At 35.2% G+C, this 17119-nt stretch overlaps 1 protein-coding gene across 1 annotated transcript in view; it reads left to right on the top strand.

Annotated features, from left to right (window-relative positions):
* Window positions 1-17119, top strand: part of LOC149780422 (N-acetylneuraminate lyase B-like) — a 33948-nt gene that overhangs the window by 7272 nt on the left and 9557 nt on the right. Inside the window, exons 5-6 of the mRNA XM_089937348.1 lie at window positions 2038-2125; window positions 13777-13831. Coding sequence (XP_089793474.1) covers window positions 2038-2125; window positions 13777-13831 — 143 coding nt within the window. The remainder of the gene's footprint in view (window positions 1-2037; window positions 2126-13776; window positions 13832-17119) is intronic.

The following is a 17119-nucleotide window of genomic DNA, read 5'->3' on the forward strand; positions in this document are numbered from 1 at the left end:
CAATTAAAAGTATTAATAATCCCTGTTTTCTAAATGAATTTAATATAGTACACATTTTCTTCACAATCCTTTCTGCTTTCTGTTCCCCCTCCCCTTGCATGCATAATGGACAACTACGCAAGACATGTGGAGTGAGAGAGAAAAGGAATTTGGGCTGGATTAAAACTTTTAAATAGAAATTACACCAAGTAATCTACAAGAATACGGTTGATTGTAATGATATGTGTACACTTCCCTTGGTATTTATCAACAGTGTTTATCAATAATACAAAGTTGCAAACCATGTCGACATTATACGGTACATTTCTCGGTTATATGATACATATACTGTGATGTATTTAATGTTATTGTTGTTATTTCTTAAACATATTATAATGTTCTAAAACAGAGATATACCACAAGATGTATACATTTTTCATTAAAAGGAAACTTGGCAAGCCTCGTTTCCTTTTATATATATATATATATATATATATATATATATATATATATATATATATATATATATATATATATATATATATATATATATATGGGTGTATGGTATGTATGCTGTATCAATGATAGACCACAAGAATATACATTTTTCAACAAAGGAAAGAAGCTCAGATGGTTATATGAAAATGGGATTTTCAATAATAGACTTCCTATGATACCTAGACAGTCATAAATGGAAATGGCGCTAATCTTACAAACAGTATGGTTATCTACATCAGTTGGAAATGGCGCTAATCTTACATACAGTATGGTTATCTACATCAATAACCACATCTATCACAATGACTTTCTTAAAAATATTTCTGTCATTACTTTGCTTGAATGGACGAACCTTACATCATTTCACCAAAAAGCTTAGAATGGTGTCAGCTTTGTCCTAAATTAAAATGATGTCAAGTTGACATCCAATATGTGTACCACAGCAGATAATTTAAAAATCTTGTTATTGCTAAAAAATATTAGAAATGTTTTCAACACTCGATAGTTAGAAGGAAGAAATGATCTTATCTTGAATGCCTGGAATTCTTTTGCCTGTTAGAGTGTCAGTTGGTGGAAAGAAAACAATTGGGATGATCATTTCACACCTAATGATAATAGAGTGATTTTGTTCTTTAGATGTTGAGCATCTGGTGGGCTGTGTCTGAGGGAGTTTAATTAGCATAACAATAGCCAGACCTATGTTCATTTGACAGCCAGACTTATGTTCATACAACAGCCAGACATTTGTTCCCAAAATAGTCAATTCATGTACACACAATAGCCAGATCTTTTCTTTCTTACAACAGCCAGACCTTTTTCATACCACAGCTTGACCTATGTTCATACAATAGCCATACATATTTTCATATAACAGCCATACCCTTGTCCATACAATACCCAGACCTTTGTACAACAGCCAGACCTATTTTATACAACAGCCAGACCTATATTCAGACCACATCCAGACCTGTCTTCTTAAACAGCCAGGCCTATGTTCATACAACATCCAGACCAAAGTTCATACAACAGTCATACATATATTCATATAACAGCTGCACCCATGTCCATACAGTAGCCAGAACTTTATTTGTACAACATCCAGATCTATTTCATATAACAGCCAGACCTTGTTCATGCAACAGCAAGATCTATTTCCATACAACAGCCAGACCTATTTTGATACAACAGCCAGACCTATGTTCACACAACAGCCAGACATATGTTTATACAACAGCAAGACCTTTTTCCCCACACAACAGCAGACATATGTTTACACAACAGCCAGACCTATATTTATACAACAGCCAGGCCTAGGTTCACACAACAGCCAGATCTATGTTCATACAAGAATAATGCAAATAGAGAATCCATCCATTTTATCTACTCAACTGTTTTCCTCATCAAAAGGGGATGCAATAGAAAGCCACTACTAAATGAAAGAGCCTATAAGATAATGGTGTTTAATTTAAAGCCTTAAAATCTAATACTATTCATTAACTGAAAATTTATTTACATGTTGTGATATTTAAGTAGATATCATGAAATTTATTTTCCATTCAGTAAATGGAACGCTTTCAGAAGGTATGAACCAGAGCCAAGAGGAACGGAAACGGTCAGTAGAAAAATGGATAGAGGTAGCTAGAGGCAGGTAGGTCCAATACAATTAGTATACAGTATTCTTTTTTACAAGTTTACAAATGTTAGTCAGGTGTCCAAGTGGTCTAAAGTGCTTGCCTTTACTGATCAGTGCCATCTTCCTCTGTCCATGTGGGTTTGAGTCTCGGGCTCAGCAAATGTGGCGATGTGAGAAATCTTGCCAGTAGCCGCCATGGGTCAATGGCTCTTACAGGGCTTTTCCTAGTTCTTCCTGCACAAGTTATATATGGCCTATTATGTACTGAAAATGGTGCTGAACTCACAACATCAGAAATAACAAACATCAGTCTGCAGAACCAAATTCCCACTTTGGATTACTTTGCATATTACATGAGAATAATGTTACTTTGCTGAGATTATGCAAAGCCTAAGAAACCACAAAAATGACTTCTAAGGATTCCTTTTATGATCAGTCTGAATCTAGCTGCCATCATTTGATCTTTGCCAAGATCTTTTTTGGCTAATAGGTCCTGAATACTGTCACAGTCAATGCTTGATTGAACACCATATAATGTTAATTAGCTGTCACAGTTGCTGACAGGCTTAGTCTATGCTTGATTGAACACCATATAATGTTAATTAGCTGTCACAGTTGGTGACAGGCTTAGTCTATGCTTGATTGAACACCATATAATGTTAATTAGCTGTCACAGTTGCTGACAGGCTTAGTCTATGCTTGATTGAACACCATATAATGTTAATTAGCTGTCACAGTTGCTGACAGGCTTAGTCTATGCTTGAATGTTAATTAGCTGTCACAGCTGGTGAGAGGCTTAGTCTATGCTTGATTGAACACCATATAATGTTAATTAGCTGTCACAGTCAGTGACAGGCTTAGTCTATGCTTGATTGAACACCATGTAATGTTAATTAGCTGTCACAGTCAGTGACAGGCTTAGTCTGTGCTTGATTGAATGCCGTATAATGTTAATTAGCTGTCACAGTTGGTGACAGGCTTAGTCTATGCTTGATTGAACACCGTATAATGTTAATTAGCTGTCACAGTCAGTGACAGGCTTAGTCTATGCTTGATTGAACACCATATAATGTTAATTAGCTGTCACAGTTGGTGAGAGGCTTAGTCTATGCTTGATTGAACACCATATAATATTAATTAGCTGTCACAGTTGCTGATAGGCTTAGTCTATGCTTGATTGAATACCATATAATGTTAATTAGCTGTCACAGTTGGTGACAGGCTTAGTCTATGCTTGATTGAACACCATATAATTTTAATTAGCTGTCACAGTTGGTGACAGGCTTAGTCTGTGCTTGATTGAACACCATATAATGTTAATTAGCTGTCGCAGTTGGTGACAGGCTTAGTCTATGCTTGATTGAACACCATATAATGTTAATTAGCTGTGGACTAACAATCCCACATATATGTGACCTCAAGAGCATCCAATCGGTGTTATGTTTCTCACAATTTTTTTAAAACAGGAAAGTAACCAACTTTCACATATTGACCAATCATATTTTTTTGTGCAGCATGTTTCCTGCAGCCTTTCTGTCCCAACTGATTTGCTTACAAACTCTGCATTATCCCAGTCTTCATGGCATGAGTCTAGATAGAGCTCATTGTTCTAACCCCCACCCTTTTCATGTAATTCCAGTCCATCAAAGGTTAACCTCTCAGAGGATGTTATCTTTTGGACAATTAAGCAGTGTTCATACAGCCATACATAATCATAGTTCATATGAAGTGCAGTGACTCAGAATGCATGATTTCCAAATGATGGAATGGCAGTCAATCAAAGGTTATGCCCCTCCCTCAGCCATGAGTAGATGCAGGTATCCATGGCAACTGGAACTGTGTCTTGACATGGAGCATGAAACACAGGACTGAAACACATAACTATCTAATCCCATGACTGAAACACATAACTATCTAATCCCAGGACTGAAACACATAACTATCTAATCCCATGACTGAAACACATAACTATCTAATCCCAGGACTGAAACACATAACTATCTAATCCCATGACTGAAACACATAACTATCTAATCCCAGGACTGAAACACATAGCTATCTAATCCCAGGACTGAAACACATAACTATCTAATCCCAAGACTGAAACACATAACTTTCTAATCCCAGGACTGAAACACATAACTATCTAATCCCAGGACTGAAACACATAACTATCTAATCCCAGGACTGAAACACATAACTATCTAATCCCAGGACTGAAACACATAACTGCCTAATCCCAGGACTGAAACACATAACTATCTAATCCCAGGACTGAAACACATAACTGCCTAATCCCAGGACTGAAACACATAACTATCTAATCCCAGGTCTGAAACACATAACTATCTAATCCCAGGACTGAAACACATAACTATCTAATCCCAGGACTGAAACACATAGCTATCTAATCCCAGGACTGAAACACATAACTATCTAATCCCAGGACTGAAACACATAACTATCTAATACCAGGACTGAAACACATAACTATCTAATCCCAGGACTGAAACACATAACTGTGTAATCCCAGGACTGAAACACATCTAATCCCAGGACTGAAACACATAACTATCTAATCCCAGGACTGAAACACATAACTATCTAATCCCAGGACTGAAACACATAACTATCTAATCCCAGGACTGAAACACATAACTATCTAATACCAGGACTGAAACACATAACTATCTAATCCCAGGACTGAAACACATCTAATCCCAGGACTGAAACACATAACTATCTAATCCCAGGACTGAAACACATAACTATCTAATCCCAGGACTGAAACACATAACTATCTAATCCCAGGACTGAAACACATAACTATCTAATCCCAGGACTGAAACACATAACTATCTAATCCCAGGACTGAAACACATAACTATCTAATACCAGGACTGAAACACATAACTATCTAATACCAGGACTGAAACACATAACTATCTAATCCCAGGACTGAAACACATCTAATCCCAGGACTGAAACACATCTAATCCCAGGACTGAAACACATAACTATCTAATCCCAGGACTGAAACACATAACTATCTAATCCCAGGACTGAAACACATAACTATCTAATCCCAGGTTGACAGTGCCTACTACTCATACACTGCTTTATTCTTTTGTCAAGTGATATTCATTTCTTCAGCCTCCAGTGTTCTTTTGTCAAGGGATGCTGAATTTGTCAACCTTTAGCGTTCTTTTGTCACGTAATGTTCATCCTATAGTGTTCTTTTGTCATGGAATGCTTAATTTATCAACCTTTAGTGTTCTTTTGTCATGGGATGCTGAATTTGTCAACCTTTAGTGTTCTTTTGTCAAGGATGCTGAATTTGTCAACCTTTAGTGTTCTTTTGTCAAGGGATGCTGAATTTGTCAACCTTTAGTGTTCTTTTGTCAAGGGATGCTGAATTTGTCAACCTTTAGTGTTCTTTTGTTATGGTATGCTGAATTTGTCAACCTTTAGTGTTCTTTTGTCAAGGGATGCTGAATGTATCAACCTTTAGTGTTCTTTTGTCATGGGATGCTGAATTTGTCAACCTTTAGTGTTCTTTTGTCAATGGATGCTGAATTTGTCAACCTTTAGTGTTCTTTTGTCAATGGATGCTGAATTTGTCAATCTTTAGTGTTCTGTTGTCAAGGGATGCTGAATTTGTCAACCTTTAGTGTTCTTTTGTCATGGGATGCTGAATTTATCAACCTTTAGTGTTCTTTTGTCATGGGATGCTGAATCATGAGATGCTGAATTTGTCAACCTTTAGTGTTCTTTTATCATGGGATGCTGAATTTGTCAACCTTTAGTGTTCTTTTGTCATGGGATGCTGAATTTGTCAACCTTTAGTGTTCTTTTGTCATGGGATGCTGAATTTGTCAACCTTTAGTGTTCTTTTGTCAAGGGATGCTGAATTTGTCAACCTTTAGTGTTCTTTTGTCATGGGATGCTGAATTTGTCAACCTTTAGTGTTCTTTTGTCATGGGATGCTGAATTTGTCAATCTTTAGTGTTCTTTTGTCATGAGATGCTGAATTTGTCAACCTTTAGTGTTCTTTTATCATGGGATGCTGAATTTGTCAACCTTTAGTGTTCTTTTGTCAAGGATGCTGAATTTGTCAACCTTTAGTGTTCTTTTGTCAAGGGATGCTGAATTTGTCAACCTTTAGTGTTCTTTTGTCAAGGGATGCTGAATTTGTCAACCTTTAGTGTTCTTTTGTCATGGTATGCTGAATTTATCAACCTTTAGTGTTCTTTTGTCAAGGGATGCTGAATTTATCAACCTTTAGTGTTCTTTTGTCATGGGATGCTGAATTTGTCAATCTTTAGTGTTCTTTTGTCAATGGATGCTGAATTTGTCAACCTTTAGTGTTCTTTTGTCAAGGGATGCTGAATTTGTCAATCTTTAGTGTTCTGTTGTCAAGGGATGCTGAATTTGTCAACCTTTAGTGTTCTTTTGTCAATGGATGCTGAATTTGTCAATCTTTAGTGTTCTGTTGTCAAGGGATGCTGAATTTGTCAACCTTTAGTGTTCTTTTGTCATGGGATGCTGAATTTATCAACCTTTAGTGTTCTTTTGTCATGGGATGCTGAATCATGAGATGCTGAATTTGTCAACCTTTAGTGTTCTTTTATCATGGGATGCTGAATTTGTCAACCTTTAGTGTTCTTTTGTCATGGGATGCTGAATTTGTCAACCTTTAGTGTTCTTTTGTCATGGGATGCTGAATTTGTCAACCTTTAGTGTTCTTTTGTCAAGGGATGCTGAATTTGTCAACCTTTAGTGTTCTTTTGTCATGGGATGCTGAATTTGTCAACCTTTAGTGTTCTTTTGTCATGGGATGCTGAATTTGTCAATCTTTAGTGTTCTTTTGTCATGAGATGCTGAATTTGTCAACCTTTAGTGTTCTTTTATCATGGGATGCTGAATTTGTCAACCTTTAGTGTTCTTTTGTCAAGGATGCTGAATTTGTCAACCTTTAGTGTTCTTTTGTCAAGGGATGCTGAATTTGTCAACCTTTAGTGTTCTTTTGTCAAGGGATGCTGAATTTGTCAACCTTTAGTGTTCTTTTGTCATGGTATGCTGAATTTGTCAACCTTTAGTGTTCTTTTGTCAAGGGATGCTGAATTTATCAACCTTTAGTGTTCTTTTGTCATGGGATGCTGAATTTGTCAATCTTTAGTGTTCTTTTGTCAATGGATGCTGAATTTGTCAACCTTTAGTGTTCTTTTGTCAAGGGATGCTGAATTTGTCAATCTTTAGTGTTCTGTTGTCAAGGGATGCTGAATTTGTCAACCTTTAGTGTTCTTTTGTCAAGGGATGCTGAATTTGTCAACCTTTAGTGTTCTTTTGTCAAGGGATGCTGAATTTGTCAACCTTTAGTGTTCTGTTGTCAAGGGATGCTGAATTTGTCAACCTTTAGTGTTCTGTTGTCAAGGGATGCTGAATTTGTCAACCTTTAGTGTTCTTTTGTCATGGGATGCTGAATTTGTCAACCTTTAGTATTCTTTTGTCATGGGATGCTGAATTTGTCAACCTTTAGTGTTCTTTTGTCATGGGATGCTGAATTTGTCAACCTTTAGTGTTCTTTTGTCATGGGATGCTGAATTTGTCAACCTTTAGTGTTTTTTTGTCAAGGGATGCTGAATTTGTCAACCTTTAGTGTTCTTTTGTCATGGGATGCTGAATTTGTCAACCTTTAGTGTTCTTTTGTCAATGGATGCAGAATTTGTCAACCTTTAGTGTTCTTTTGTCATGGGATGCTGAATTTGTCAACCTTTAGTGTTCTTTTGTCAAGGGATGCTGAATTTGTCAATCTTTAGTGTTCTGTTGTCAAGGGATGCTGAATTTGTCAACCTTTAGTGTTCTTTTGTCAAGGGATGCTGAATTTGTCAACCTTTAGTGTTCTTTTGTCAAGGGATGCTGAATTTGTCAACCTTTAGTGTTCTGTTGTCAAGGAATGCTGAATTTGTCAACCTTTAGTGTTCTGTTGTCAAGGGATGCTGAATTTGTCAACCTTTAGTGTTCTTTTGTCATGGGATGCTGAATTTGTCAACCTTTAGTATTCTTTTGTCATGGGATGCTGAATTTGTCAACCTTTAGTGTTCTTTTGTCATGGGATGCTGAATTTGTCAACCTTTAGTGTTCTTTTGTCAATGGATGCAGAATTTGTCAACCTTTAGTGTTCTTTTGTCATGGGATGCTGAATTTGTCAACCTTTAGTGTTCTTTTGTCATGGGATGCTGAATTTGTCAACCTTTAGTATTCTTTTGTCAAGGGATGCTGAATTTATCAACCTTTAGTGTTCTTTTGTCATGGGATGCTGAATTTGTCAACCTTTAGTGTTCTTTTGTCAATGGATGCAGAATTTGTCAACCTTTAGTGTTCTTTTGTCATGGGATGCTGAATTTGTCAACCTTTAGTGTTCTTTTGTCAAGGGATGCTGAATTTGTCAATCTTTAGTGTTCTGTTGTCAAGGGATGCTGAATTTGTCAACCTTTAGTGTTCTTTTGTCAAGGGATGCTGAATTTGTCAACCTTTAGTGTTCTTTTGTCAAGGGATGCTGAATTTGTCAACCTTTAGTGTTCTGTTGTCAAGGAATGCTGAATTTGTCAACCTTTAGTGTTCTTTTGTCATGGGATGCTGAATTTGTCAACCTTTAGTATTCTTTTGTCATGGGATGCTGAATTTGTCAACCTTTAGTGTTCTTTTGTCATGGGATGCTGAATTTGTCAACCTTTAGTGTTCTTTTGTCATGGGATGCTGAATTTGTCAACCTTTAGTGTTTTTTTGTCAAGGGATGCTGAATTTGTCAACCTTTAGTGTTCTTTTGTCATGGGATGCTGAATTTGTCAACCTTTAGTATTCTTTTGTCAAGGGATGCTGAATTTATCAACCTTTAGTGTTCTTTTGTCAATGGATGCAGAATTTGTCAACCTTTAGTGTTCTTTTGTCATGGGATGCTGAATTTGTCAACCTTTAGTGTTCTTTTGTCAAGGGATGCTGAATTTGTCAATCTTTAGTGTTCTGTTGTCAAGGGATGCTGAATTTGTCAACCTTTAGTGTTCTTTTGTCAAGGGATGCTGAATTTGTCAACCTTTAGTGTTCTTTTGTCAAGGGATGCTGAATTTGTCAACCTTTAGTGTTCTGTTGTCAAGGGATGCTGAATTTGTCAACCTTTAGTGTTCTGTTGTCAAGGGATGCTGAATTTGTCAACCTTTAGTGTTCTTTTGTCATGGGATGCTGAATTTGTCAACCTTTAGTATTCTTTCGTCATGGGATGCTGAATTTGTCAACCTTTAGTGTTCTTTTGTCATGGGATGCTGAATTTGTCAACCTTTAGTGTTCTTTTGTCAAGGGATGCTGAATTTGTCAACCTTTAGTGTTCTTTTGTCATGGGATGCTGAATTTGTCAACCTTTAGTATTCTTTTGTCAAGGGATGCTGAATTTATCAACCTTTAGTGTTCTTTTGTCATGGGATGCTGAATTTGTCAACCTTTAGTGTTCTTTTGTCAATGGATGCTGAATTTGTCAACCTTTAGTGTTCTTTTGTCAAGGGATGCTGAATTTGTCAATCTTTAGTGTTCTGTTGTCAAGGGATGCTGAATTTGTCAACCTTTAGTGTTCTTTTGTCAAGGGATGCTGAATTTGTCAACCTTTAGTGTTCTTTTGTCATGGTATGCTGAATTTATCAACCTTTAGTGTTCTTTTGTCAAGGGATGCTGAATTTATCAACCTTTAGTGTTCTTTTGTCATGGGATGCTGAATTTGTCAACCTTTAGTGTTCTTTTGTCAATGGATGCTGAATTTGTCAACCTTTAGTGTTCTTTTGTCAAGGGATGCTGAATTTGTCAACCTTTAGTGTTCTTTTGTCATGGTATGCTGAATTTATCAACCTTTAGTGTTCTTTTGTCAAGGGATGCTGAATTTATCAACCTTTAGTGTTCTTTTGTCATGGGATGCTGAATTTGTCAACCTTTAGTGTTCTTTTGTCAAGGGATGCTGAATTTGTCAACCTTTAGTGTTCTTTTGTCAAGGGATGCTGAATTTGTCAACCTTTAGTGTTTTTTTGTCATGGGATGCTGAATTTGTCAACCTTTAGTGTTCTTTTGTCAAGGGATGCTGAATTTGTCAACCTTTAGTGTTCTTTTGTCATGGGATGCTGAATTTGTCAACCTTTAGTATTCTTTTGTCATGGGATGCTGAATTTGTCAACCTTTAGTGTTCTTTTGTCATGGGATGCTGAATTTGTCAACCTTTAGTGTTCTTTTGTCATGGGATGCTGAATTTGTCAACCTTTAGTGTTCTTTTGTCATGGGATGCTGAATTTGTCAACCTTTAGTGTTCTTTTGTCATGGGATGCTGAATTTGTCAACCTTTAGTGTTCTTTTGTCATGAGATGCTGAATTTGTCAACCTTTAGTGTTCTTTTGTCATGGGATGCTGAATTTGTCAACCTTTAGTGTTCTTTTGTCATGAGATGCTGAATTTGTCAACCTTTAGTGTTCTTTTGTCATGGGATGCTGAATTTGTCAACCTTTAGTGTTCTTTTGTCATGGGATGCTGAATTTGTCAACCTTTAGTGTTCTTTTGTCATGGGATGCTGAATTTGTCAACCTTTAGTGTTCTTTTGTCAAGGGATGCTGAATTTGTCAACCTTTAGTGTTCTTTTGTCAAGGGATGCTGAATTTGTCAATCTTTAGTGTTCTTTTGTCAAGGGATGCTGAATTTGTCAACCTTTAGTGTTCTTTTGTCAAGGGATGCTGAATTTGTCAACCTTTAGTGTTCTTTTGTCAAGAGATGCTGAATTTGTCAACCTTTAGTGTTCTTTTGTCATGGGATGCTGAATTTGTCAACCTTTAGTGTTCTTTTGTCATGGGATGCTGAATTTGCCAACCTTTAGTATTCTTTTGTCATGGGATGCTGAATTTGTCAACCTTTAGTGTTCTTTTGTCATGGGATGCTGAATTTGTCAACCTTTAGTGTTCTTTTATCATGGGATGCTGAATTTGTCAACCTTTAGTGTTCTTTTGTCAAGGGATGCTGAATTTGTCAACCTTTAGTGTTCTTCTGTCAAGAAATGCTGAATTTATCAACCTTTAGTGTTCTTCTGTCAAGAAATGCTGAATTTGTCAACCTTTAGTGTTTTGTTGTCAAGGGATGCTGAATTTGTCAACCTTTAGTGTTCTTTTGTCAAGGGATGCTGAATTTGTCAACCTTTAGTGTTCTTTTGTCAAGTAATGTTCATCCTATAGTGTTCTTTTTTCAACTGGTTTACAATGATTCAGGCTAGTGTTCTTCTGTCAAGTGATTTTGAATAGTTCAGTCTATAGTGGTCATATGTCAAGTGATATTCAATTGTTCAGCTTATAGTGTTTTGTTGTCAAGAGATGTTCAATTATTCAGCCTACAATATTCCTTTTTCAAGTGATGTTCAATTGTTCATCCTACAGTCTTCTTTTGTCAAGGATGTTAAATTTGTCAACCTTTAGTGTTCTTTTGTCATGGGATGCTGAATTTATCAACCTTTAGTGTTCTTTTGTCAAGGGATGCTGAATTTGTTAACCTTTAGTGTTCTTTTGTCAAGGGATGCTGAATTTGTCAACCTTTAGTGTTCTTTTGTCAAGGGATGTTGAATTTGTCAACCTTTAGTGTTCTTTTATCATGGGATGCTGAATTTGTCAACCTTTAGTGTTCTATTGTCAAGGGATGCTGAATTTGTCAGCTTTTAGTGTTCTTTTGTCATAGGATGCTGAATTTGTCATGGGATGCTGAATTTGTCAAACTTTAGTGCTCTTTTGTCAAGGGATGCTGAATTTGTCAACCTTTAGCGTTCTTTTGTCAAGGGATGCTGAATTTGTCAACCTTTCATGTTTTGTTGTCAAGGGATGCTGAATTTGTCAACCTTTAGTGTTCTTTTGTCAAGGGATGCTGAATTTGTCAACCTTTAGTGTTCTTTTGTCAAGGGATGCTGAATTTGTCAACCTTTAGTGTTCTTTTGTCAAGGGATGCTTTAGTTTTATTTTGTTAAGTGGTGTTAAGTTGTTCAGCTTATAATGTTCTTTTTTGAATGATTTACAAATGTTCAACATAGAGTTTTTCTGTAATGTGAAAGAAAACAAGCTTCATAAAATTTAATACAAGGTGAAAATGAGAAGAATTTTTAAAAAAAAGTTTTGTGAATTTAAATCTAAAAGAAGTCCATGAATTACAGACACAAGTCCTATGTCATTTATCCTCCTGAATAAAACTCAAAGAAATCCAAAAAGTGAAGGCAAGGTTTTGTCTGTTATAACTTATAATGTTGATGTTTCAACAGTTTTTCCATTGAATCACAGTAATATAATTCCAGGTTTGAATTCAGTATAAATTCTAGTGAATGTCTCTATCCAAGAATTTTATCAGAACACTTTTTGTATTTCTAGAGAAAATTATCACTTGACAGTAACTGAAGAAAATAGAATTCAGCCCAATATAATACAACTTGAAAGTGCTAGATGTCAAAGCATGAATGACCAAGTCCTCATATTTACAAGATTATATAGTTCTCTACTTGACCTCTGGTCATAATTAGTTTTCTTTTTTAAAAAGAACCATTACCTAATGGAAAATAACCTTCTAAAATGATTCTGATGTTTAAAAAATCAAAATCATAACCTATAAAATTCACTTAAGAAAGTCCAAAGCCCGGACCCAAATAAACATATTTACTTCTTCTGTTAATAATGATCCTGATATTAAGCCCATACACCGAGAGAATAATGTAGCTATGTATTAGTTGTTTACTTAAAATGAAATTAAAAAAGGTCAATCAGGTCAAGTAGAAATAAAATCAGTTTTGGACAAGGTCAAGTCAAGTATACAATGTTACATTACAATAGCATGTAATTGAATTAAAAAAAATAACAAACAAACAATTAAATATACAAAACAAATGTCATATTCTTTTGTTCAGCCTAGTTTTTTGTAGTGATATTCATTTATTCAACCATTGGTGTTCTATAAACAAGTGATATTCAATTATTCAACCTACAGTGTTCTATAGCCAAGTGATATTTAATTGTTCAGTCTAGTTTTCTTTAGTCTAGTATCAGTTGTTCAGCCTATCATGTTTTTTCATTAAGTGATGTTCAGTTGTTCAGTCTATAGTGTTCTTTTGATGAGTGATATTAAATTGTTCAGCTTATATTCTTTTGTCAAGTGCTATTCAGTTGTTCAGCCTATGATGTTCTTTTGTCGAGTGATGTTCAATTGTTCAGTATATAGTGTTCTTTTGTCAAGTGATATTCAATTATTCAACCATTAGTGTTCTAGAAACAAGTGATATTCAATGATTCAGCCTATAGTGTTCTATAGCCAAGTGATATTTAATTGTTCAGTCTATAGTGTTCTTCCCTTTTCTTAGCTTGACTCTCAAGCAGAAAGGTAGAAGTTTGACTCTTGCCAATACCAGACTGGGCTGGATGCCATGGTTTGTCTCTGAGCATGGCTTTTCAGTCAAATTGCCATGGAACTATATAACCAATTGATGTGTTGATGTACTGTAAAATTGATTTCTATTCAACATTTGCCCTTATATTTTCTAAAGTAGAACTGCCTTGAGACAAGGTGACTTGAATGATAATTGTCTGATACCATGTAAATTAATTTATGCTCTTCCATTCCTACAGAATGCCAGTTATAGTCCACATTGGAACTGGAAATCTAAAAGACTCAAGATACCTGGTAAATTAAAACAGACATTACATTTAAAGAACAAACTGTAGGTTGATGTCTACAAGACAGTAAAGAATTCAAATTTCAAAAGATTGTTTAAAAAATTGTTTTACTTCTTGTATAATGTCAAGTGAAAATCAAGATTCCCAACAACACAGATGAACATGATGAATTTCATGATCCAATTTTTTATTGTTTGCCTTTTTCTTTTTAATTTTTCTTTTTTCTTTTAATTTTCTTTCTTTATTAGAAATGATCATGTTAGTTTTTTTATTAGCTCATGCATTATCAAAATCCTTTAAATACACCTCTGCCATGAAGCATTTTGTAAAAGAATTCCATTTTTAATACAGTGTTAGAATTGGCATAAGTGCCACATCCCACCCTCGCTTTCTCCTCCCCCCATCTCTTCTGCCTATGCTCAGGTTTTAACAACTTTGCAAATATGTGGAATTAAAACTCCACAAACCAGCTTTGGAAGTTCAAATACCCTCTGGGGAATGGCATCCCAAATACAGAAGTTCAAATACTCACTGGGGAACAGCATCCCACATATAGATGTTCAAATACTCACTGGGGAACAGCATCCCACATACAGAAGTTCAAATACTCACTGGGGAACAGCATCCCACATATAGAAATTCAAATACTCACTGGGGAATGGCATCCCACATATAGAAATTCAAATAGTCACTGGGGAACATCATCCCACATATAGATGTTTAAATACTCACTGGGGAACAGCATCCCACATATGGATGTTCAAATACTCACTGGGGAACAGCATCCCACATATAGATGTTCAAATACTCACTGGGGAACAGCATCCCACATACAGAAGTTCAAATACTCACTGGGGAACAGCATCCCACATATAGAAATTCAAATACTCACTGGGAAATGGCATCCCACATATAGAAATTCAAATAGTCACTGGGGAACATCATCCCACATATAGATGTTTAAATACTCACTGGGGAACATCATCCCACATATAGATGTTTAAATACTCACTGGGGAACAGCATCCCACATACAGATATTCGAATGCTCACTGGGGAATGGCATCCCACATATGGAACATATCATAGATGAGGTACGTGCCACTGCATTTTCATGTGTACGATACAAAAGCTTTTATTGTGTCATGTATTGACTTCAATGCAGTGAGACAAACGTTTTTCTTGTGTCATGTATTGACTTCAATTTAGTTAGACAAAAGTTTTCTTGTGTCATGTATCGACTTCAGTGTACTTAGACAAAAGTTTTCTTGTGTCATGTATTGACTTCAATGTAGTTAGACAAAATTGTTTCTTGTGTCATGTATTGACTTCAATTTGGTTAGACAATCATTTTTCTTGTGTCATGTATTGACTTCAGTTTGGTTAGACAAAAGTTTTCTTGTGTCATGTATTGACTTCAATGTAGTTAGACAAAAAAAAGTTTTTCTTCTGTAGTGTACTGACATCAATATAGTTAGACAAAAGTTTTTCTTGTGTAGTGTATTGACATCAATGCAGCTAGACAAAAGCATTTCTTGTTTAGTGTATTGACATCAATGCAGTTAGATAAAAGTATTTCTTGTTTAGTGTATTGACATCATTGCAGTTAGACAAAAGTTTTTCTTGTGTAGCGTATTGACATCAATCTAGTTAGACAAAATTTTATTGTGAAGTGTATTGACATCAATGCAGTTAGACAAAAGTTTTCTTGTGAAGTGTATTGACATCAATGCAGTTAGACAAAAGTATTTCTTGTGTAGTGAATTGACATCAATGCAGTAAGACAAAAGTTTTTCTTGTGTAGTGTATTGACATCAATCTAGTTAGACAAAATTTTATTGTGAAGTGTATTGACATCAATGCAGTTAGACAAAAGTTTTCTTGTGAAGTGTATTGAAATGAATGCAATGAGATAAAAGTTTTTCTTGTGTAGTGTATTGACATCAATGCAGTTAGACAAAAGTTTTTCTTGTGTTGTGTACTGATCAATGTAGTTAGACAAAAGTTTTTCTTGTGTAGTGTACTGACATGAATGCAGTTAGACAAAAGTTTTTCATGTGCAGTGTGTTGACATCAATGTAGTTAGACAAAAGTTTTTCTTGTGTAGTGTACTGACATCAATGTAGTTAGACAAAAGTTTTTTTGTGTAGTGTACTGACATGAATGCAGTTAGACAAAAGTTTTTCTTGTGTAGTGTACTGACATCAATGTAGTTAAACAAAAGTTTTCTTGTGTAGTGTATTGACATCAATGCAGTTAGACAAATATTTTTCTTGTGTAGTGTAATGACATCAATGCAGTTAGAAAAATGTTTTTCTTGTGTAGTGTATTGACATCAATCTAGTTAGACAAAAGTTTATTGTGAAGTGTATTGACATCAGTGCAGTTAGACAAAAGTTTTTCTTGTGTAGTGTATTGACATCAATGCAGTTAAACAAAAGTTTTTCTTGTGTAGTGTACTGACATCAATGTAGTTAAACAAAAGTTTTCTTGTGTAGTGTATTGACATCAATGCAGTTAGACAAATGTTTTTCTTGTGTAGTGTAATGACATCAATGCAGTTAGAAAAATGTTTTTCTTGTGTAGTGTATTGACATCAATCTAGTTAGACAAAAGTTTATTGTGAAGTGTATTGACATCAGTGCAGTTAGACAAAAGTTTTTCTTGTGTAGTGTATTGACATCAATGCAGTTAAACAAAAGTTTTTCTTGTGTAGTGTACTGACATCAATGTAGTTAAACAAAAGTTTTCTTGTGTAGTGTATTGACATCAATGCAGTTAGACAAATGTTTTTCTTGTGTAGTGTAATGACATCAATGCAGTTAGAAAAATGTTTTTCTTGTGTAGTGTATTGACATCAATCTAGTTAGACAAAAGTTTATTGTGAAGTGTATTGACATCAGTGCAGTTAGACAAAAGTTTTTCTTGTGTAGTGTATTGACATCAATGCAGTTAAACAAAAGTTTTTCTTGTGTAGTGTATTGACATCAATGCAATGAGACAAAAGTTTTTCTTGTGTAGTGTATTGACATCAATGCAGTTAGACAAAAGCATTTCTTGTTTAGTGTATTGACATCAATGCAGTTAGACAAAAGCATTTCTTGTTTAGTGTATTGACATCAATGCAGTTAGACAAAAGTTTTTCTTGTGTAGTGTATTGACATCAATGCAGTTAGACAAAAGCATTTCTTGTTTAGTGTATTGACATCAATGTAGTTAGACAAAAGTATTTCTTGTTTAGTGTATTGACATCAATGCAGTTAGACAAAAAATTTTCTTGTGTAGTGTATTGACAT

The sequence above is a fragment of the Sinohyriopsis cumingii genome, chromosome 16 (assembly GCF_028554795.1).
Source record: "Sinohyriopsis cumingii isolate HCF-2022 chromosome 16, ASM2855479v2, whole genome shotgun sequence".
NCBI classification, from domain to species: domain Eukaryota; kingdom Metazoa; phylum Mollusca; class Bivalvia; order Unionida; family Unionidae; genus Sinohyriopsis; species Sinohyriopsis cumingii.